This window comes from Cervus elaphus, chromosome 14 (genome assembly GCF_910594005.1).
Source record: "Cervus elaphus chromosome 14, mCerEla1.1, whole genome shotgun sequence".
Taxonomy (NCBI): Eukaryota; Metazoa; Chordata; class Mammalia; order Artiodactyla; family Cervidae; genus Cervus; species Cervus elaphus.
Window position 1 is genome coordinate 25,582,142 of NC_057828.1, and position 22,184 is coordinate 25,604,325.

Here is a 22,184-nt window from a genome sequence, read left to right on the forward strand (position 1 = left end):
GATGATCTTTCTCAGTCAATTTTGCAACCCATCAAAGAAGATTCTAGTTCTCTAGTAAGGCACCTCCCATTTACTTATACCTATTTTGAGACCGTTGGTTAAAACACTGCTGCCTAAACAATTTGTTAAACATGTGACAGATGTTTCTCCAATACTAACATAGGTCGATTTTGGAAGCAAATCAGATTGTAATAAATGTATCTGAAGCTTGGTAATATGGGTCAGAGAAAGAAAGATGTAACCTCCTTGAAACACATTAAAGGCAGCAATTTAATAAATGCTTGTTTCTCCCTTGGACACACACTTTTTAATCAAACTGTTAGCTGACAACTATAGTAAATATCCGAAAATATATCTAATTAGAAGAAAGTCAATCTAGCTTATTTGGCGGGTGAGAATGCATACTCAGTGTCTTATATTCTTCTATCCTGAGAATGCTCATTTTCTCGTGGTAAATGCTACATAGATCAATGTGATCATATAAAAGAAAACACAAGGGAAATTTGTGTAAATAAGCAAATCATTAACAAGCAATAAATGATATCAGTCCCAACTGGACTGACTCTAAAAGACAGTATTTAAGTATTGTGTCATACTTAAAGAAGTAGAGATATTCCCATACTTCCAAGTGAAAAACACAAGCATCTTATATACTTAAACATTTGAAGCAACCTATAGTTGTAGTTTATTTTCTTGGGCTCCAAAATCACTGCAGATGGTGGATGAAATTAAAAGACACTTGATCCTTGGAAGAAAAGCTATGACACACCTAGATAGCATATTAAAAAGCAGAGACATTACTTTGCCAACAAAGGTCCATCTAGTCAAAGCTATGGTTTTTCCAGTAGTCATGTATGGATGTGAGAGTTGGACCATGAAGAAAACTGAGTGCCGAAGAATTGATGCTTTTGAACTATGGTGTTGGAGAAGACTTTTGAGAGTCCCTTGGACTGCAAGGAGATCAAACCAGTCAATCCTAAAAGAAATCAGTCCTGAATATTTACTGGAAGGACTGATGTGAAGCTGAAGCTCCAATACTTTGGCCACCTGATGTGAAAAACTGACTCATTGGAAATGACTCTGATGCTGGGAAAGATTGAAGGCAGGAAGAGAAGGGGACAACAGAGGATGAGATGGTTGAACGGCATCACCGACTCAATGGACATGAGTTTGAGCAGGCTCCGGGAGTTGGTGATGCACAGGGAAGCCTGGCATGCTGCAGTCAATGGGGTCGCAAAGAGTCGGACACGACTGAGCGACTGAACTGAACTGAACTGAACTGAACTGAACTGAATAGTTGTAGTTCACAGCAGAAAGTCTTTTTCTCACCACTTCCTGAAATGAAGAAATCATCAAATTCATTTTCTTCCTGGCTTTCCACATCCTCCGTAAACATATTCTAATGCTCTGAGAATATTTTCTACCTTACTAGGTATTCATTTTACATTCATTCAAAAATGAGTCAAAGAAAAAAAACTTCTGCCACGATAGGATTACCTAACTTTTCTCTTTTATGGTCTCCCAGTGGAATGGAAAAGAATATAGCTATTATGGTTCTTGAGTTGTTTTTGACGTACTTGGCTATGAGCTCACCTGAGAGTCAGCTAGAAGTTCTAGTCAATTTAAAACAAAAAGCTAGTTTGAATCCTGCGTCCACAATCATTGAGTCCCAGCCTTCAATGTCCCTGATGTGTGCACTAGTGCATTTGCTTCAGAAAATAAATGTTCAAACAAAACTGTTGAAGAGCAGCATGAAACACCTAGGATAATGTAAAGGAGTTCTCGGTCACATAACAATTAACAGACCAGTTCAACTAGCATCCCAAACCACCAGTCGCTTACGCAGCGTGCTCACTTCGAGTCTGGTCAGTGCCTACAGCCGTCAAAGTTCTTCCCACAAGCCAAGCGAGTGGTTCCAAAGTGCCTCGTCTATATAGTCTTACTGATTGGGCACTAGATTAAAAATGTGTGCTGTTGACATAATGTGAGTCCTCCTGAGGTTTGCCAAGAGCTTGTCCATGATCTTCCAAAGATACTTCAATAGCCACTTCGGTGGTCTGTAGTCTACCAAGGCCATCACTCTGGGACATGTCCAATGGGGGACAGCCATTGTGCTCCGCACAGCCATTGACATGGGCCAGGGGCAGGGCCCCAGGGGGACAGCACAATTGCTTGGCACAGCTCTTGGCGATGCAAGGGAAGCTGCAGAGCAGCTGCAAGTCCTTCTGCTCCAAGGGCTCCTTCAGGTCCGCCTTCTCAAACTGCATGGTCACATTGTGGATTCCAGCACTGTGGAAGATTTCTCGAATTTTTCTGTTGGCATCTTGATCTCCCCCATCCTGCTGATACTTGATGTGCAGAGTGGCAATGATCTTCCCACTTATAAGCTCCCAGATGTGGACTTCATGGACACTGCTAATTCCAGGCACAGCAGAGAGCTTACTCACTAGAATAAGGAAGAGAAAACAATAGCCTAGGTGAGGGCTGTAATTGGACATGGAACCACTGTGGGACAGGTAGGGTCCCTTTACGCCTTCTCACCAGCATGATGTCATTATTGCGAATAAAGAAAGGAAAATAGCTGTACCTATATGAGCACATTTTCCCATAATCTTCTTCTTCCTCTCTTGAGTTCCTCCAACATACAGGGTTAGCCCATAAAAGGCAATTCAAGAAAATAAGTTTCACAACAGCCCTCCCAAAATGCCCAGGTTGTTGAGTGTACAAGGCATTAAGTGCTCTGATAGACTGGCATGGGAATATAAAATAGGATGCCTTTTTTAAAGGGAATTTGGCAATATAGATCAAAAACTTTTAGCAGCAATTCTAATACTAGGAACTTAACTGAAAGGAAACAACCAAATATGTACATATGAGAATGGTTTGGGCAATACTTTTTGTGTTAATGAAAAAAAAATGGAAACAGCAAGGAAATAGTTAGCCAATTATGTGACAGATGGTGACATAGTTGTGAAAAAGTAAACTGCATATTTAAGGATATGAGGAAAGGTTTATAAGGTATTTTTAAGTGAAAAAGCCAATAGCTGGACCATATATGTGGCATGATCTTTTCCCCTTTTTTTTAATGAAATGGTGTATATACACATACAAAAATTTTTAGACAGATAAAGTCTTGTTTCAGTGAATGACTGACACAAAAATATTGAGTGTTAATTTCTAGGTGGTAGGATTATGAGAGATTTCTATTTTCTTATTTAGGTTCTTCTATATTTTTCATACTTTCTAGCATTTAGAAACATGGTATTGAACAGTGAATCCAAGCAACCTATAGCCAGCTAGTCTGAACCCCAGTTTAGTCATTTACTACCTACAGGACCTGCATGACCTTACCCAGTGCCTCAGTTTCCTTATCCAGAAATTAAGATAATCACAGTACCTCATAGGATTATTTTAAGATTAAAATGAGTTAATATAAGCAAAACACCTGGACAATATTACCTAGCATGTAATCAGTGCCATTAAATAACACTTTAATGTTATTTAATAACAATTTAATAATTGTTATTATTAAAATCTAATTTTAATATTAATATATGCTTTATATATATACATATATATGTGTATGTGTGTGAAAGTTGCTCAGTCACGTCCAACTCTTTGCGACCCCATAGACTACACGGTCCATGGTATTCTGCAGGCCAGAATACTGGAGTAGGTAGCCTTTCCCTTCTCCAGGGATATATACAGACACATATACATATATATATATATATATACATACATATATATATAACTTTGTTAAAAGGCAATAAAAGAATATATATCATAAATTGCCATTGGGTTGGCCAAAAGTTCGTTCAGGTTTTTCCAAGAGATGTTATGGAAGAACCCCAAAGAACTTTTTGGTCAACCCAATATAAGTTTATTTTGCTTTATCCATGAGGAAACAAGCCCCTGGAAAGAGCCTCCTTCACCTCTGTCCTCCCCAGCCTGCAGCACTGCATGGAGATTAGGCATGCAGAACAGTCACACTGTAAATCATGCCTCGAGAGGGAAAGCCTAGCCACGGCAATACAGTGTATTAAGACCCATCAAATCTAATTTCAGCTAGTTGTCATGAAATAAGGTCTTCCAATTCTCAGCCACATAGTGGGCCTGGGCTTTAGTTCATGTTCACTGTCTCACTGATGAAGTAATGATAGAAAAATAGCAAAGATTCATGAAAAAAAATTGTTTTCCTATAAAAACATTCTTTCTATTTAGAAACACTGGAACTAAAGCTGTACATTCAGTTTCTCACCAACACCTGGAGAGCTCCCATTTAGACATTCTACAAGATCTCTAAAAATGTTATTCTCAGATGCACATAAACTGAAGTGAGAGCTTGACCTTCTGTTTGAGCAAAGCAAAGAAACATATTTCACTACTGAATGAGTGGATTGAAACATGATCCATTTTCCTGTGTTTTAAGACACACACTGACTTGCATGCCCGCAAAAATCAACTAACTAGAAAGCAGGATCTAGACTATGAAGGAATGATTCATATTTTCAGAATAGGGGGAATAAAAATCAAGTCCTGGGCAGAGTGGCCTTATCTGAGTTAGAATAAATCCCTGAATGAAGGTCAATAAATAGCCCAGGAATATTAATAGGGACTGCCCAAGGAACACATACTCAAAAACTCGTGGTAAGTTCAGAGAACGATGGGCTAAAAAGGACCTCTGGTTCTCAGAACTGCGAGTCATCTTAGTAGCTGAAGTCATCTACAAAACACAGAAGGATGTCTCAATTGCATAGTGATTTAAAATATTTCAAGATATATAAATCAAACGCTGCTCTGAAATAATGCTGGTGCTTTGGCCTGAAGAACATTCAGTGGGCAGCGGTTTGAGATCAGAATGGCATGACTTACTCAGCTCTTCCATGTTGACGCCTTTGGGGACCATCTGCAACAGAATGGCAGCGGTCTCCTTGATGAGTGGGAAGGCAGATGATAAAATGATGATGACCATGACGACAGTCAGGCTGGGGTCAATGTAGCACTGCCAGTTACATGGGTCCTCACGTTTCAGGGGAAGCACATAGAATATGATGGCCGTGATCACCACCACCACTGACCCCAGGGCATCCCCCATCACGTGCAAAAGTACCCCTGCGGGGAAGAAAGAAAGATCAATCAAGCCCAGATCCACGTTTGGGAGCTGCGTGATACTCAGTGACTTGGCTTCCCAGCTCTATGAATACCTGTTGCTACATTTTTTCTGTTCTGTTAGGACAGCAGGCTGGATTAGAAAGCAAACACAATGACCATTGCATCACAGAAAAACAAAACCCCAGACCACCATCCCATGACCCAGAGAACCCGGAATAGCCTAGGAAGATTCTGAGCTGCAAACACCTGCGGGAAAACAGACTGGGTTAGTTCAAAGTGCCACATTCCCTTCCTTAAATGCATTTGCCTACTTTTTACTTAGCCTGTGGTCACTTAAACTGCATGGGGTCTAAGAGATCCTCCGGAATGTCCCCACTAAAGAACTCTTTATCTCAATAAAATAACATTTAAATTCTACAGATAATAACAAAAATTGGGGTTGCCTTTACTTAAGGGAACCACTTTGAAAAGCTTTAATTATGATACAGAAAACATGTCATCCCAGCAAAGAAGATCTAAGTGTCCAATCGTTTGTTGGACACTGACCAAATAAACTGTGCTTAGTCACTCAGTCCTATCTGACTCTTTGCGACCCCATGGACTACAGCCTGCCAGGCACCTCTGTCCATGGGGATTCTCCAGGCAAGAAAACCATAGTAGGCTGCCATACTCTCCTCCAGAGGATTTTCCCAACCCAGGGATCGAACCCAGGTCTCCCACATTGCAGGTGGATTCTTTTCTTTTTTTTTTTTTTTGCAGGTGGATTCTTTACTGTCTGAGCGACCCGGGAAGCCCAGACTAAATTGGAATTTAGTGAATTAGGTGAAGATTTGTCAGAAGGATTATACAATATAAACATAACGCTTTTTGGGTTTGGTTTTTTCTTTATTTTCTGTACATCAGAATCTCTCTCTTCAAAGTATGGTTGGCAGCTTCAGCATCACCTAGAAGCTCGTGAGACATACAGAATCTCAGGCCCCACTTCCAATCTTTTGAGTCCAATTCTGCATTTTAATAAGGTCCCCAGGTGATTCAAATGCAGATAAAAATTTTCAAAGCGCTTCTCTAGAAGAAAGCATATGAACTAAGAAAGATCTGCTCTGTCTCTCGGTGTCCCAGATTCACTCAATAGAATTAATAATGATCTAAAATACTAACAAACTCACTCATGACTGCGACTGAATCGTTCCACTTAGAAGAGGCTAACTCTTCCTCTTGGCAGCTTCTGAGTAGCATCATGGTGTCAAATGACATTTTTAAAACATACCAAATGTAAATTGTGGCAACTTCTCCCCCACCAAAGAAGTACAAGAATAAAAGGAATCCCCACATCTCCTTCAGGCTGAGTGTTTACTAATGATAATAGGATCCTGATTCAATAAATACAGTCCAATTTTTTAATTCTGTGCCCACTCTGTCCACCCCACCCCCACAGGAGTGTCTTACTTCCCAGTCCCTGTCCTCAGCCACCAAGAAAAACTCAAAATGTTCCCAAGAGTTGGTCTCAAGAAGAAACTGAAGATCAAAGCTTTAACTTACCCCAGGGCAGTACGAAACACTACCATAAAAATATGAAGACCAATTATTGCCTTTATGCACTCAACATCATTTTCACTGCCTGAGACCGTCATTCTCTTTTTTACTCTTCATTTAGACTATAAGTAACATAAGGGTGAGGGTTGTACCCTAAATTTCCTTTGTTTATATTTTAGCACTGGAGGCATACCATCTAGACACTTAAAAAGTATTTTCTGGTTAATTAGGCAGAGCTCTCACAATACAAAGTAACTTCTGCCTCTTAGTAAGAATAACTGTAATGATAGCCAAGATATACGCACCAGACATTGTTGCATGCTGACTGTATTGATATTTATACATTAAGTGCTTTGAGGACTCTCTGAAGTGGTTAGTCTCTCCATTTTACAAATGAGGAAACTGAAGCACAGAGTAGCTAAGTGACTTATCCAAGATCACACAGCTGAAACATGTTTGAGTGGGGATATAAGTCTGCATAGTCTGACTAGAGAACCATTACATATCCTGCCCCATCTAAGTCCCAGATTCCAGTTTCAGATTCTCCTTCTGAGAAGTCCCACTACCAGTTCCTAAGAAAAAAATGTTCAAACTTATTTTTCACATAATCCACAGTAAGAACCCTATTTTGCATCCTAGTCCAGGCACAAACGTACACTGAAACAAATATTTCTGGGGAAAAAAAAAAACAAAACCTGTCCTTACACAGGATTTATTACTATTTTTATATTTCATTCCATTCTAGTTCATTTTCTAAATGAGGATCATACTCTACTAAATTGATTTTATGACCCAAACTATTGTGACCTTCTGTTTGAAAAACTGCTGACAGCAGCATGTCACTAAATTTCTGAGACTGGTCACAGTGGTGTGTTTTCTGGCCTCCCACGCAGAAATGGTCTTTATCTTCTGGGGACCACAGTCCACTGGCAGGATTCTGAGATAAGTGGATCAGTAACTTCTAGAGGGAGGACTATTCCCTATGATGGGAAATCTCAGGAAAGGCTTCTCAAGAGACCGGCAAGCCTCCAAAGAGGAGGCAGACTTCAAAAGGCAATGATGTCCCAGGCAGGGAAACTCAGACAGAATGTGTTCCAAGCACAGAGCTGGAACGAGGCTGCAGACGAAGACTTGTAAGGCAACGTGAGAGACAGACCTGACGGTCTCTCTTTCCTCTTACAGCAGCAAGATTCTCACTGGTGAACAGGGGATGGGAATAACATTCGCCTCACTTCCCAAAGAAGCTAGCTCTGAAGAGGACATCAAACAACATCTGAAAACCCACTGAGAAGTAAGCGCACTATTCGTTAAGGGAATCCTCTGTGCTGTTCCAACCAGCACGTATTTCTCACAATAACACAGTGATGTCCACACTGCTATTACCCCCCTTACATAGATAAGGAAACCGAAACTCAAAGAGGATACTGGGCTTGCCCAAGGTCACCCAGCTAGTGAAAGGCAGAGACAGAACTCAAACCAGACCTCCCTGCCTAAACACTTCCCTCACCCGCTCTACGAGTGAGGTGAGGTGTCTCACCATTAAATAATGGTGGGACAGGCTGGGACCTGAAACCGGGGAGTCTTTGTTGCAGTGCTTGCAACTGGACAAAGGCCTCCTCCAGCAACAGAATACAAAGAAACTATAAGGGACTAAAAATAGCTGGGTGTATGAGCAGCTGGGGCAAATTACGAACAGCAAGATAGAAAAAGACCAAAAAGCCCAACTTCCACTTCTGAAGCGCCTGGAGCAAAAGCAGGGTGCTGAGCATGCCCCCAGCACACATCACTACCAAAGGGGTGGGCAAACCGCCTAAGGAAGCCACTTCTCCAACCCAATCCCTGGCCTGGCCCTACCTTCACCCCATATAGGGAAACAGCCAAACTGTTACTTGTTCTCACTCACCCCAACCCCCCAAAATGCAGGAGACGTGGGTTCGTTTCCTGGGTCCAGAAGATCCCTTGGAGGAGGAAATGGCAACCCACTCCAGTATTGTTGCCTGGAAAATTCCATGGACAGAGGGGCCTGGCAGACTATAGCTGTGGGGCTGCAAGAGTTGGACATGAATGAGCAACTAAACAACAGTAGATTATCGGAGTGCCTGCAGTTTGCTGAGCACCCTTGAATTTCTTGTCTGGCCTCTAATCAATTTTTATTGATTAAGGAGGCCAAGAACCCCAGTCGGTAACAGTGGGGAAGTAGGGGAGACTGTTAAAGGGTAAGGGTGAGGCAGTAAATGAGTGAACAGATGGACAGAAACGTCTAGAAAGGAGCATTGGCACCGGAACAGCAAGTCCTTGAATGTCTGCAGTGTTAGGGCCTCATTCTGGATGCAATAAAGGTTTCAGAGCAGATTCTGCTGAGACCTCGTCTGTGATTCAGAAAGATAGATCAGGCAGTAAGTACTGTCCAAGAGGCAAAGATTGCCACCTAGTAGACAACCCAATCACCTGATTAGTCACGGTGCTCACAGGTAGCTTTGCAAAACCAGGACCCTTAGCCCTCGCTTGCTGTCTTTAGATAAAAACAAAACCAAATCACTGGCATATAGCCTGGAAACTTGATATAAGTTGATGTGAGTCCCAGCACATATCAGTGGTGCTGAATTTATTGAATGACTGGAAACACAGTACCTTAGCACTGGGCATTAGCAAGTGGCTGAGGAAAGATGGGAGATCTTTCTTAATGGGTAAAAAAAAAAAAAAAACCACAAGAATTAAAAAGAAGCACCTCCTCAAGAGGGAGGGGATATATGTACACATAACAGCTGTTTCAGGTTGTATAGCAGAAGTCAACACAACATTGTAAAGCAATTATACTACAATTAAAAATAAAATAAAAGAAATACTTCATCCCAGGAGATTTCTTTTCAAAGAAATGATGTCAAGATTGTTATTCATCCATTTATATTTTTACTGAAATAAAAAGGGTTGATTGTCTTTCCGATACCCTGTTGCAGTTTTTCTTAACGGATCATGTTTGAGCCTAATAAATAAAATCAACCACAACAAAGGGCACTTGTTTCTCTGATGAGAATTTTAAAGAAATGTGCTTTTGCTGTGCTTTGCAGCAGAAAATGGGGTATGCTTTTTAGAAGGCATTTTTTATTCCATTGAAATAAGAAACTCAAGAAATAGCTTTTGCCATACTATTCTTAGAAATCAAAACCAGAAATTTACCTAAATGTCCATTTACCAAGAATGGATAACTACACGGTGGAATACTCACACAACAGAATATTGTAATGAAAATGAATAATCTAGGACAACATTCAACAATATGGATGAATCATATGTAATGTAATGCTGAGTAGAAGAAGCTGGGAAAAAAACTGTACCGACTATAAGATTCCATTCATATAAAGTACAAACGCAGGTACAATGAATCCACGCTGTTACAAGTCAGAATAGTGGTGACCTGGGAGGGTAGCCAGTGACTAGACAGGAGCATGCGGGGGACCCCCTGGGGTGATGGTATCTTCTGTTTCTTGATCTGGGTGTTGTACATGGAAGTGTTCAGTTCACTAAAATCCACTGATTGCATATTTATGATATGTGTACTGCTGAGTATGTATATTATACTTCAGTAAAATTTTTTTTTCTTTTTTTTTTTTTTCAGTAAAATTTTTAAGTTAAAAAAAAAAGAAGTGGCTTTTGTTCACAAGACTTCCCATCAGCTGTTTGTTCCCCTGAGTGTCTGGGAAGGACAGTCTTGCTTTCTAAAGCAGTGACTAAAATGTCAGAAATCTAACCATTCGGTGGACTGTGGACACTGGAGAAGCCAGCCACCCTGGTGGAGGCCAGAGGCAGTGCGAGGTGACAGAAAGAGCCGGAAACGTGAAGCAGAAGCCCAAGATCCCAGCCCTGCCTCCACTGTTAGCTGGGGTGACTTAGGAAGTCACCAGAATCTCTGGTCCCTTTTGCTCATCTGTAAAGTGAAGGCCACAGCATCTATTTTCCCCAAGGCCTTTCCGGATATAACACGCTGTGGTCTTTCCCTGAATAAGGACACAGGATTCAAGGTGAGGCCAACCTGCTCCTTGGCCTGAAATGCAGAGAGGCTCCTGTTAACCACAGCCAGGCGCTGAGCTCACCTGGACCTGAAGCAGCTTAGGTTGGAGCCCAGCAATTCCACTCACCGCCTGAAGCACAATAGAATCCCTCTCTTCAGGTTGTTCTGATGCTAAGTGACCCATTCACGAACGGTGCCTGAGAGCAAGTGTGCCCTCCATAAAAATGTTAGCTCCCAGATATCTCAGACCTCCCAGAGGTCTGAGCCCTTACACAATAACCCCATGAAATGGGTACTACTGCTATCCTCATTTTAAAGATGAGGGATTGGGAGGCTGAGAGAGGTTCAAAAGTTGCCTGAAGTCATCTGGTTCTTAAGCGGCAGAGCCCAGACCCAAACCCAGGCAGCTTGAGCCCAATCCCAATCTTTCCTCCTCTGAATTCTTTATCTCTATGGGAGCTACGGGTGCATTTTGTCAGCCCTTGTGGACCATGGGGCTCAGCTAGGTACGGCAAGGCACTTCACCACTGATGTTTTTCTACCCAGGAGTTCCAACAGCTGTGGAGTGAAAATTAGCAGGATCATCCAAGTTTCCCTTACATATGTTTCCCAAACAAGGTCACAGTATCTACTGGGACCTACTCTTCATTCTTTGCTACTTTCCACCTACCTGTTCTCTTTCTCAGTAACATAAGATGAGGATGAATAACCAACAAGCTCACATATGTGGCATCTTAAAAAAGCTAAAAACCAAGCTCACAGATACAGAGAACAGATTGGTGGTTGACAGAGGTGGTGGCGGGGGGAGCAAAATGGGTAGATGGAGTCAAAAGGTACAAACTTATTATAAGATAAATAAGTCCTTCTGTGGGAGAAGGCAAGGGTGGGATGTTTCGAGAGAACAGCATCGAAACATGTATATTATCTATAGTGAAACAGATCACCATCCCAGGTTGGATGCATGAGACAAGTGCTCCGGCCTGGTGCACTGGGAAGACTCAGAGGGATTGGGTAGAGAGGGAGGTGGGAGGGGGGATCGGGATGGGGAATACATGTAAATCCATGGCTGATTCATGTCAATGTATGACAAAACCCACTACAATATTGTAAAGTAATTAGCCTCCAACTAATAAAAATAAATGAAAAAAAATAAACCCATTATGATTAAAAAAAAAGAAAGATAAATAAGTCCTAGAGGTGCAATGTACGTCATGGTGATTATAATTCATAATACTGTATCCCATATTTGAAAGTTGCTAAGAGAGTATATCTTAAAATTTCTCATCAGGTGAAAATAAAAACTTACTATGTATAATGATGGACATTAACCATGCACTGCTATTAATCTGTTAACATTTATACTGTGGTGATCACTTCACAATATTATATAAAGATCAAATCATATTATATACCTGAAACTAATGTTATATGCCAACTACATAATTAAAAAAGAATAAAAACAGAATGTGCTTTGAAAAGGTAAAGTGCTATGATGGTGAACTCCATTTTAAAAATTCACTAAACTATATATATATATATATATATATATATGTATATATAAACCAAACCTAAAAAAATAGGATAAATTAAAGGATTATGAGTTTTCACCATAGATTCTCTTTCCAAAAAGAATCACCACCACACTTTTTAGAAATTCCCCTATTGCAGTTAACTTTTTTAAAAACTAATTCATTTAGAAATGTTTAAGAGCTCATGTGTTGCTATTGTTCTTTTCTGCTTTTCCCTCCAGATTCATTCTGGATATCACTTTATAAAACAGATATGAGATTCTCAGAACTGAAGGTGTCTTCTGTATTACTTGTTTTTCTTTGTAATATTTACTTCTAAGCCCCACTTCCAGCTTCCTCAAACCAACTAAAGATAAAGGGTTGCATAATCTTTGTTCTGGCTTCCCTGGTAACTCAGACTATAAAGAAACCGCCTGCAATGCAGGAGACTCGGGTTTGATTCCTGGGTTGGGAAGATCTCCTGGAGAAGTGAATGGCAACCCACTCCAGTGTTCTTGCCTGGAGAATTCCACGGACAGAGGAGCCTGGTGGGCTATAATCCATGGAGTTGCCAAGAGTCGAACACAATTGATCGACTAACACTTTCGCTTTCACTCTTTGTTGAAATTCTCCGTCAGTTTGGGGATTGACCCTTCTTGAATCTCTCTGAAGAAAAACATGTGCTCAAGAAGTTGGAGAGGGGAGATGTAGTATACCATGTTAGTGTTCGGTGAGAAAGTCACTTTTGAAGTCTCAGTGCTGACCTTCGCCATGGGTCTATGACCTTGAGTTCATGGTAGAGAGATGCTAGTGATGTGCCTTCCTTCTGTCTCCCCAGAACCCCCACTTTGGACATGGAGGTGGAGATTCAAGTGAACCAACAGACAGACCCATCACAGCAGCATATTTCTGGCCAAAATAAGTGAAGCAATGAGGGTCACTGAGCAAGTTCACTTGGGACATGACCTTGGATAGATCCCACCTACTCTCTTCCAACCTTTATCAAAATGATACTCAATTCAAACAGGCTGTGCTTGATGTTCATAACACCCATGGGCAGGCAAAATGGAGCAGTAGCAAGCCAGAGGTCTGGGAGACCCTGGAGCAGGCAGCATGAGCATTAGCCTAAGTAGAGCAAGGATAAATCATTAGCAACTCTGTCTCCAGAGAATCGATGCCACCATTAGGCAAGGGACCAAGGTCATAGTCTCTACATGTAACCCGCCAACTTTCTAACACACCTATGAAAAGGCAAATAGAAATGAAGAGTTCAGCGCAGTTCGTATGTAACAGTGAAAAAGATTTCAACTCAACCCCATCAACCCTACCTCTGATATTCAGGGCTTCGGACTTTTTCTCCTTTTTCATCGTCTCTTCTGGCTCATTCTGGGTGTTCAGGGAATCACCTGCATTCAAAGAAGAAACCTCGTGTTGTGTATAAGTTCTACAAGCAAAAAGAACCAATGGACTCAAAATACAGTTTTGTTATTTTCAAATCCTACTACCTTCCCAGATTCCCGCCTCTCCAAACACGCAGCCCAGGGAAGCAATTTTGGCCTTCAAATGAGCCTTGGAACTGGCCGCTGGACTTCATTCACACTCCCATGCGAGTTAAAGTTTAAAAAAAAAAAAAAGAGGCATGGGAACCCATCCTCATCCCCCCACCCCCCCCCCCAAACCTTTAACTCGCAAGGGGACTGAAGGATGCGTAAAACGGGAGGACGAACAAGGTGCAGATAGCGTACAATGGAGGGGGAGGGGTGCTATCTGTTGCCCAATAGTAATAACTGATCTCCAAGGAAATCAATACTCCTATACAAGGAGACTCCTATACAAGGGGGAGGGGGGAAGAGGGGCCCTAGGATCCAGGAGGAAAAAAAGAAATTGTAGGAATATGTTCAGCTAGCGGCAGAGACCTAAAGCCGGCCTGCAGTGGAAATCGATTACTTTGAAGCAGGCAGGTATAAAAGAGGGCGAGGAGGAAGGGACCGCGCGGGAGGAGGGAAGGGCAACGCGAGCCAGAGGATGCAACCGAAAGGCACCTGCTACGTTTGAGAACACGGTAGCCCCCTTATCCTTCCTGTCCACCGAGGCCACGCGGAGGGTCACGGCCGAGTCGCGGCCGGAGGCGGGCAGGGCCCCGGCGTGCCAGCCACACTCGGCGCCTTGAGGATCCCCGAAAGCGCCGCGGGTGCCGCCCCCGGCCGCGGGCTGCGGGTGCTGCTGCTGCTGGCGGCGGCGGCGGCGGCCGCAGCAGGCGAACCAGGCGGCGCAGTCCTGGAAGATGAGCAGCCCCACCACGTTGACCGCCAGCCCCAGGGCGCCCACGATGAGCACCAGCTCGGGGTCATCGATGCGCTCGGGCCGGGCCAGGCGCAGCACGGCCTCCACGAAGATGGTGAAGCAGAGCGCGGTGAGGAAGACGGCGTTGCTGAGCGCGCCCACCACCTCGGCGCGGGCGTAGCCGTAGGTGGCGCCCAGCCCCCCGCGGGGGCGCCGGGCGATGTAGCCGGCGCTCAGCCCCACGCACAGCGAGATCAGGTCCGAGAGCATGTTGAAGGAGTCGGACAGAAGCGCGATGGAATTGCCCAGGTAGCCCGACACCAGCTCCGCCACGAAGAAGGCGACGGTGAGCACGAGCATGAAGAGCAGGCGGCACGTCTTGCCGGAGTAGCGGCCCATCCCGGCCCGGCCGGACGCCCCGCGCCGCCGCCGCCACAAGTGGGGCGCGGCGTCCTGGACTCCGCCGTGCCCCGGTCCCCGCCTCCCGGGCCGCCCTGCCCGCCGGCGCCCGGGGCTTCTTATAAGGCGGAGGCGGAGGCCGGCGGCCCCAGTCCTTGCACGTCCAGAGTCTAAAGGAGGGGCCGGGCGGGACCTGCCCCTCCCTCGCGGCTCGGCCTCACTTGGCACGTGGCCACCGGCCAGTGACTGTGCGCCTAAGAACGGAAGTGGGCAGAGAGGGGGGCTGCCCGAAAGAGGGGGCGTGCCTGCGCGGCACTCGCCACAGACACCCCCTAAGCAGCGGTGGGGTTCACCCGACGACCCGCTTTTGCAGCCCCTCGGGTCACCCGGGCCGTGACTGTTGACTCAGGGATAAGGACCTTGACTGCTGCGGGGTGTGTCGGCAGTGGTGGACGTGAACACCTTCGCGTACATGCCCAGACACCAATTCATTCCCCACTGACCCGGGAGCGCCGACCTGTCCCCCACTGCCCTGCTCGTGTTTCCTGCCTTGCATTGCTGAAGTTTGAGCTGACTCGGAGCTCCCACTCCACTACCACCGTGGTAGAGCTATTTTATTCCTCTCTTCTTGTTCACAGCCCTCTTAGAGGGCACGTTGTCCCTTCTGTCACCCCTTCATGGCCCAGCATCGTCCCTGTCACCCTTGAGGATCTTGGCTCACAAGATGAGCAGCCCTGGGGGAGAGCACAGATCAGACTTCTGTGCGTCCCGCCCTCCCACCCAGCGCTCAGAAAGGCAGTTTCTTTGTCGTAGGTGCAGGTCCCTGGGCCACCAAAGAAGCCAAGGTCAGCCCCCTCTGTGTTCTTGTGTTCTCCGTTGGAAAGAGTATCTCCACACCCCGGTGGGTCCCTCCCAACATGACCTCATACTCAAGAGTTCAGTGACTGACCTACGTGAAGACTTATTCCAAATAGAGCCTTTCTGTTGACAACAGGCTGTAGTCCAAGTGAAGAGAACCCAGAAGAGAGCTGTCTCCTGGACTCCGGGAGAAACCAAGGATGGGTGTCCTGGAAAAAGGGTGTTTGCTCCTGATCAGTTCAGGGAGTGGGGTAGGGGAGCCCTTGCAGGTTTCTTGTGTTTCAATGTTATACCCTTCTCTCCTTCTGAAAAAGATCTGAGGGTGAAGTCTGATGATCACTCTTCTCCCTCCCCCATTCCCCAACTCCTGAACTTTAACCATTGATAAACACATGCAAACACACACGTCTGGTTTTGGCTTGGAAATGAATACAAATGTCTCACTCCAAAAAAGCCACAGAATCCATTCACGGAACATTCTAATCCTAGTTCCATCCATTGCCTTAGCCTTGTAAATCATGATCTTGTCTTTTAATGGTCCCTGAGGGTCCTTAAAAATCATGCAAAAACCTCCTGAATCTGAGCGTTCCACCTAATATCAGGTGAGCCTCGAAATTCTAAATTCAGGGAGACTATTATGCATTCCTTTCCCACCTCCAGGAAAATATCAGTACTTTGAGAACTGAGGAAATTGATCTTTCAAAGTCTTCTCTAAAAATTAATCTTAAAATGTTCAGAAACTTAAAAGCAGTAAGGAGATACAGGTCAATGAAAGTTTTGAAGCTGAGTGGCCTCACACAAGTTCTTTAACTGTCCAGGCTAGTTTTAACTACTGTAAAGAGGGAATAATAATAGTGTATTCTCATAGGGTTATGAAGATTGAATGGGTTAGTAGGTATAAAGTGACTATAATAGTGATAATATAACAGATTATAATAGCAAGCAGTCAATAAATGTTAGTTACTAATTTAAAAAAAAAAAAAAGGAAGAAAAAGAAGGTGTGGAGTGAGGAAGAAGAGACTGGGCAAAGGATAGAAGAGTGAAGTGATCCAGAGGGCCACACTAGTTCAGTTCAGTTTGGTTGCTCAGTCCTCTCCAACTCTTTGTGACCCCATGGACTGCAGCACACCAGGCTTCCCTGTCCATCACCAGCTCCCTGAGCCTGCTCAAACGCATGTCCATCAAGTTGGTGATAACATCCAACCATCTTATCCTACCTATGTCGTCCCCTTCTCCTCCTGCCTTCAATCTTTCCCAGCATCAGGGTCGTTTCCAATGAGTCAGTTCCTCACATCAGGTGGCCAAAGTATTGGAGTTTCAGCTTCAGCATCAGTCCTTCCAATGAATACTCAGGACTGATTTCCTTTAGGATTGACTGCTTGGATCTCCTTGCAGTCCAAAGGACTCTCAAGAGTCTTGTCCAACACCATAGTTCAAAAGCATCAATTCTTCGGCACTCAGCTTTCTTTATAGTCCAACTCTCACATCCATCATGATTCCTAGAAAAATCATAGCTTTGACTATACGGACCTTTGTCAACAAAGTAATATCTCTGCTTTTTAATATGCTGTCTAGGTGTGTCATAGCTTTTCTTCCAAGCAAGCAAACTTTTCTTCCAAGTCTTTTAATTTCATGGCTTGCAGTCACCATCTGCAGTGATTTTAGAGCCCAAAAATATAGTCTGTCACTGTTTCCACTGTTTCCCCATCTATTTGCCATGAAGTGATGGGACTGGATGCCATGATCTTAGTTTTTTGAATGTTGGGTTTTAAGCCAGCTTTTTCACTCTCCTCTTTCACTTTCATCAAGAGGTTCTCTAGTTCTTCTTCACTTTATGCCATAAGGGTGGTGTCATCTGCATATATGAGGTTATTGATATTTCTCCGGGCCATCTTGATTCTAGCTTGTGCTTCATCCAGCCCAGCATTTCACATGATGTACTCTGCATGTAAGTTAAACAGGGGGACAACATACAGCCTTAACGTTCTCCTTTCCCAATTTGGAACCAGTCTGTTATTCCATGTCTGGTTCTAACTGCTGCTTCTTGACCTGCATACAGATTTCTCAGGAGGGAGGTAAGGTGGTCTGGTATTCCCATCTCTTTAAAAACTTTCCACAGTTTGTTGTGATCCACATATTCAAAGGCTTTGGCATAGTCAATAAAGCAGAAATAGATGTTTTTCTGGAACTCTCTTGCTTTTTAAATGATCCAGTGGACGTTGGCAATTTGATCTCTGGTTCCTCTGCCTTTCCTAAATCTAGCTTGAAGGAGTTCATGGTTCACGTACTGTTGAAGCCTGGCTTGGAGAATTTTGAGCATATTCTCATATGAGAATTGAGAGTATATTTGCATAGGTATTAGTAATACAGCACATGTAACAGAATTACTAACTGAGGCATACTCTAATGTGAGAAGAGTGATGCCCAAGTAGTGCAGACTATGAACCCCCTGAGACATGTAATCTATGAGAGCAAGCCAAGCAGTCACCACCAAAGAAGCAGCCTTTTGGACATAACTTGACAGTGCTAACACAGACCCCAGTGACTGCACTCCTCTGTCATTCACAACTGCAAGAAAAACCTTAGAGCAACAGGACTACATCATTTGTGCCTATTGCCCAGTCATTCCCCTAACCAAAGGCAGATAAGAAGAATTATGTCATTGCCCCAGAGGGCAGTTGATGGAACCTGAAAGCCAGCGACTGAGTAAGCATAGGCGGGAGCTGTAGTGCCCTGCCAGGGCCTAGTTCCTGACTTGAAGAAAGGCTAAAGGCTAAGGGTATCAACCAAAAGCACTTAGGAAAATGTTTTGACTAAATAACCATAACTACATTTGTATATGCATGCATTTGTATATATACACATATAGTTGTGTGTACATATATATATTGTGTTGTTGTTTAGTCGCTAAGTCATGTACAACTCCTTGCGACCCCATGGACTGCAGCATTCCAGGCTTCCCTGTCCTTCACTAACTCCTGGAGTTTGCTCAAACTCACTTCCATTGAGTCAGTGATGCTATTCAACCATTTCATAGTTGTGTGCATGTATACATATATAAGAGGATTCCCAGGTGAAGCTAGTAGTAAAGAACCTGCCTGCCAATGCAGGAGATGCCAGAGACGTAGGTTCAATCCCTGGGTTAGGAAGATCCCCTGGAGGAGAGCACCAATTCACTCCAGTAATCTTGCCTGGAGAATTCCATGGACAGAGGAGCTTGGCGGGCTACAGTCCTTGGGTCACAAAGAGTCAGACATGACTGAAGTGACTTAGCATGCATGCATGCATACATATATATAGTTGGTGTCTGTGTATATATACAAACACATCTGTATGTATATAGGTTGGATATAATCTAACTTAATCACCAAAAATTTAAACTGCATCTTACAGTTATTATAAATCATGAGGTTTCTGTAGTTTTGTTCATTGAGTTCTGATTCTCTGCCCAACCCTGTGCTGAAAACTTTATAGTCATTATCTCACTTCATCTTCATAAGAGCCCCATAAAATAAGTACAGGCAGACTTCAGATATACTGCAGATTTGGTTCCAGACCACCTCAATAAAGTGAATATCACATAAAGTGAATCACAGGAGGTTTGGGTTTCCCAGTGCATTTAAAAGTTATGTTTAAATTGTACTGTGGTCTGTAAAGTTTGCAATAGCATTATGTCTAAAAAAAATGTATATACCTTGATTAAAAATGTTTTATTGTTTAAAAAATTATAATCATCACCTGAGCCTTTACTAAGTCATGGTAGTAACATAAAGATCATTTATGACAGATCACCAAAACAAATACAATAGTTATGAAAAAATTTGAAACACCTTGAGAATTTCTATAATGTGACACAAAGACAAAAAGTGAGCAAGTGCTCTTGGAAAAATGGCACCAATAGACTTCCTTCAATGCAGGGTTGCCACAAACCTTTGATTTGCAAAATACGCAATATCTGTCTTCCAAGCACAATTAACCAAAGCACAACAAAACAAGGAATATTTTATGCAAATACATGTCTGCATTTACTTTTTAAGTCAGGAACCTAAAGCCCTAAAGATTTTAAGATTTCTGTAACATCTTATGGTAAAACACAATAATTTATTAGCCAGCCCAATAAATTGCCGAAGATCGCACAATCTGTAACTGATAGAATAGAAATACTGTCTAGGCATCACACTCTTCAGTGTAGTTTCCTTGCCCCCACATTATACTAATTTGATCATTCTTAACAGTTCTTTTGTTCTAAACAAATGAAAGAACTTTTTTTAAAGTTCATCATCTACTGGTACAGAACTTGATGTGCTACAATTCATAAAGTCTGATTATGACACCCTAAATTCTTTTACATTGGTGTTTAACTCAGAAACTAAAAAGACTATTTTTTTTAGAAATTGAAAAAGCAGCTGTTATTGTTTTCATTTTTCAGTTCTCCTTCACAAGAGAAGATGCTTCCTTCAGAGAAAAGAGCAGACATCTTGTCCAAGGTACCAAATTCTTACTCAAAAGAAGAGGTGGCTCTTTTTCTGCACAGCACCTGTCTTCAGACTGCAAATACATCATCAAAGGATGGCCCTTTCTCATCATCAGCCTGGCTCCAAACATGCTGAGCATATTACAAACATGATGACTTTTCAAAAGGAAATTGCTTCTCCAAGTAGCTGAGGAATCTTATGTACAAATCAGTTCTTCATTGATGAATTTATATAATACGTGTATTTGTAACACTTTGTAACTCAAAGGTATTTTTTTGTACCGAAAAGTATGTATTTCTCTTCCATGAAGATTTTTAGAATACATTAAAACTTAAAAGATGCTTTAATTGAGGTGACTTTTTTTAAATGATAAAGGCATGAGACAAAAAAGATAAAAATTAGGTAGTGGTCCACATCACTTTGGGCTGTTGATAGGGAGAAACTGTCAACATCTGCGTTATAGCCCATGAGAAGGAAGCAGCTCTGATATGAATTTAGAGCTATGCTATTAGCCTGTTGTGAAGAAGGAAATGGCAACCCACTCCAGTATTCTTGCCTGGAGAATGGACAGAGGTGTCTGACGGGCTACAGTTCATGGGTTGTAGTTAGAAACGACTACACAATTGGACACGCAAAAAGTTGGACATGACTTCACACACACACACACACACACTGGCTCAAGAGTGAGCCAGGCAAGGATTTTAACCTTGGCAAATCAAAGCTGCTTATCACCTACAGAAGAATGACTGTTGTTATAGATGCAAGGATATTCTAATGGACCTTCACAAGCATGAGTTTTTAAGACTGTTTTTACTTATGCTTCAGCCTTATTGTGCAAAGAAAGTGAGACAGAGAGAGTAGTTCACTTTCAGAAACTGCAGGGAAATTGCACCAGAGGAAGAGAGAGCTTTTTTCAGGCTAGACAGATGCAAAGAAGAAAAGGAGATGCACATCTATCTAAATATACTTAGAGGGGATTAGATTAGATTGGACTGGGAACTAGAAACCAAAGATATCTTTCAGAGACAGGAAGGCAAGACACCAGCTGGCTGACTGGCATTGAGGAATGCTCCTCACCAGTCCCAGAGGGAACCAGAGGCAGGGAGCTATTCAAAGTCATCCTTAGAACAGACTTATGGTTGCCAAGGCTGAGGAGGGGGATAGACTGGAAGTTTGGGTTAGCCGATGCAAACTATTACATATGAGATGGCTAAAGGACAACGTCCTACTGTGTAGCAAAGGGAACTATATCCGATATTCTGTGACAAGCCACCATGGGAAAGAATATGAAAAAAGAATGTATGTATATGTATAACTAATCACTTTGCTGTACAGTAGAAATTAACACTATTGCAAATCAACTGTACTTCAATAAAATACTTTTTTAAAAAAATAAAAAATAAAAGTCTAGTTTGTTTTTTTTTTTAAGTCATCCTCTTAAAGCTGCTGTACCATCTGAAATAAAAGCAACTGGGGAATCCAGCAATTATCCTATGTCTGTCCCATTGTCATGTGCTGGGGATGTGGCGGTCAAGCCCTTTCTTTATTTCTTTAGTTCATAGATGTTCAGATGGAGAGGATACCTAAAAAGCCCTGAGGAGCCTCACTTGCCCTCACCTTGAGTAAGAGCCTGAACATGAAGTGGATGCCCCACGGGATAAGACGGTAAGGCTCTGGGGAGCAGTAAGTGATTTTGCATATAGAACGGATCTGAACTGTAGTTGGAGGACAGACTATGCAGAGCGTTTTTTCCAAAGATGGCCAGAACGTTATCTCCCATTCACCACGTTTTCTCACAGGCAGACCTTGATGCTCCTTCCATTCAGAAACAGGTCTGAGGGCTTGACACACCTTCCATCTTCTCACCTGCTTGTATCCCATACAATCTGAGTTTGGGGCAGAAAAGGCATTGAGACATCTACCTTGTTTGATGGGACACTCATGGTTGAAACCTGAGCCACCACAGACGATGTCTTGAGGCGATGCTCTGTGAGGAAACCAAGC

The 22,184-nt window shown here is 43.0% G+C and overlaps 1 protein-coding gene across 2 annotated transcripts in view; it reads right to left on the reverse strand.

Annotated features, from left to right (window-relative positions):
* Positions 1–1,174: 1,174 nt before the first annotated feature.
* Positions 1,175–22,184, reverse strand: part of SLC30A10 (solute carrier family 30 member 10) — a 31,432-nt gene continuing 10,422 nt past the window's right edge. The window contains exons 1-4 of one of the 2 annotated variants that reach the window (XM_043924378.1): positions 14,208–14,930; positions 13,494–13,571; positions 4,876–5,115; positions 1,175–2,446 (exon numbers count right to left, since the gene is read on the reverse strand). In XM_043924378.1, coding sequence (XP_043780313.1) covers positions 1,959–2,446; positions 4,876–5,115; positions 13,494–13,571; positions 14,208–14,847 — 1,446 coding nt within the window. In that variant the 5' untranslated portion in view covers positions 14,848–14,930 and the 3' untranslated portion in view covers positions 1,175–1,958. Of the gene's footprint in view, positions 2,447–4,875; positions 5,116–13,493; positions 13,572–14,207; positions 14,931–22,184 lie in introns of those variants that run through there. The other variant, XM_043924379.1, reaches the window with a different exon arrangement.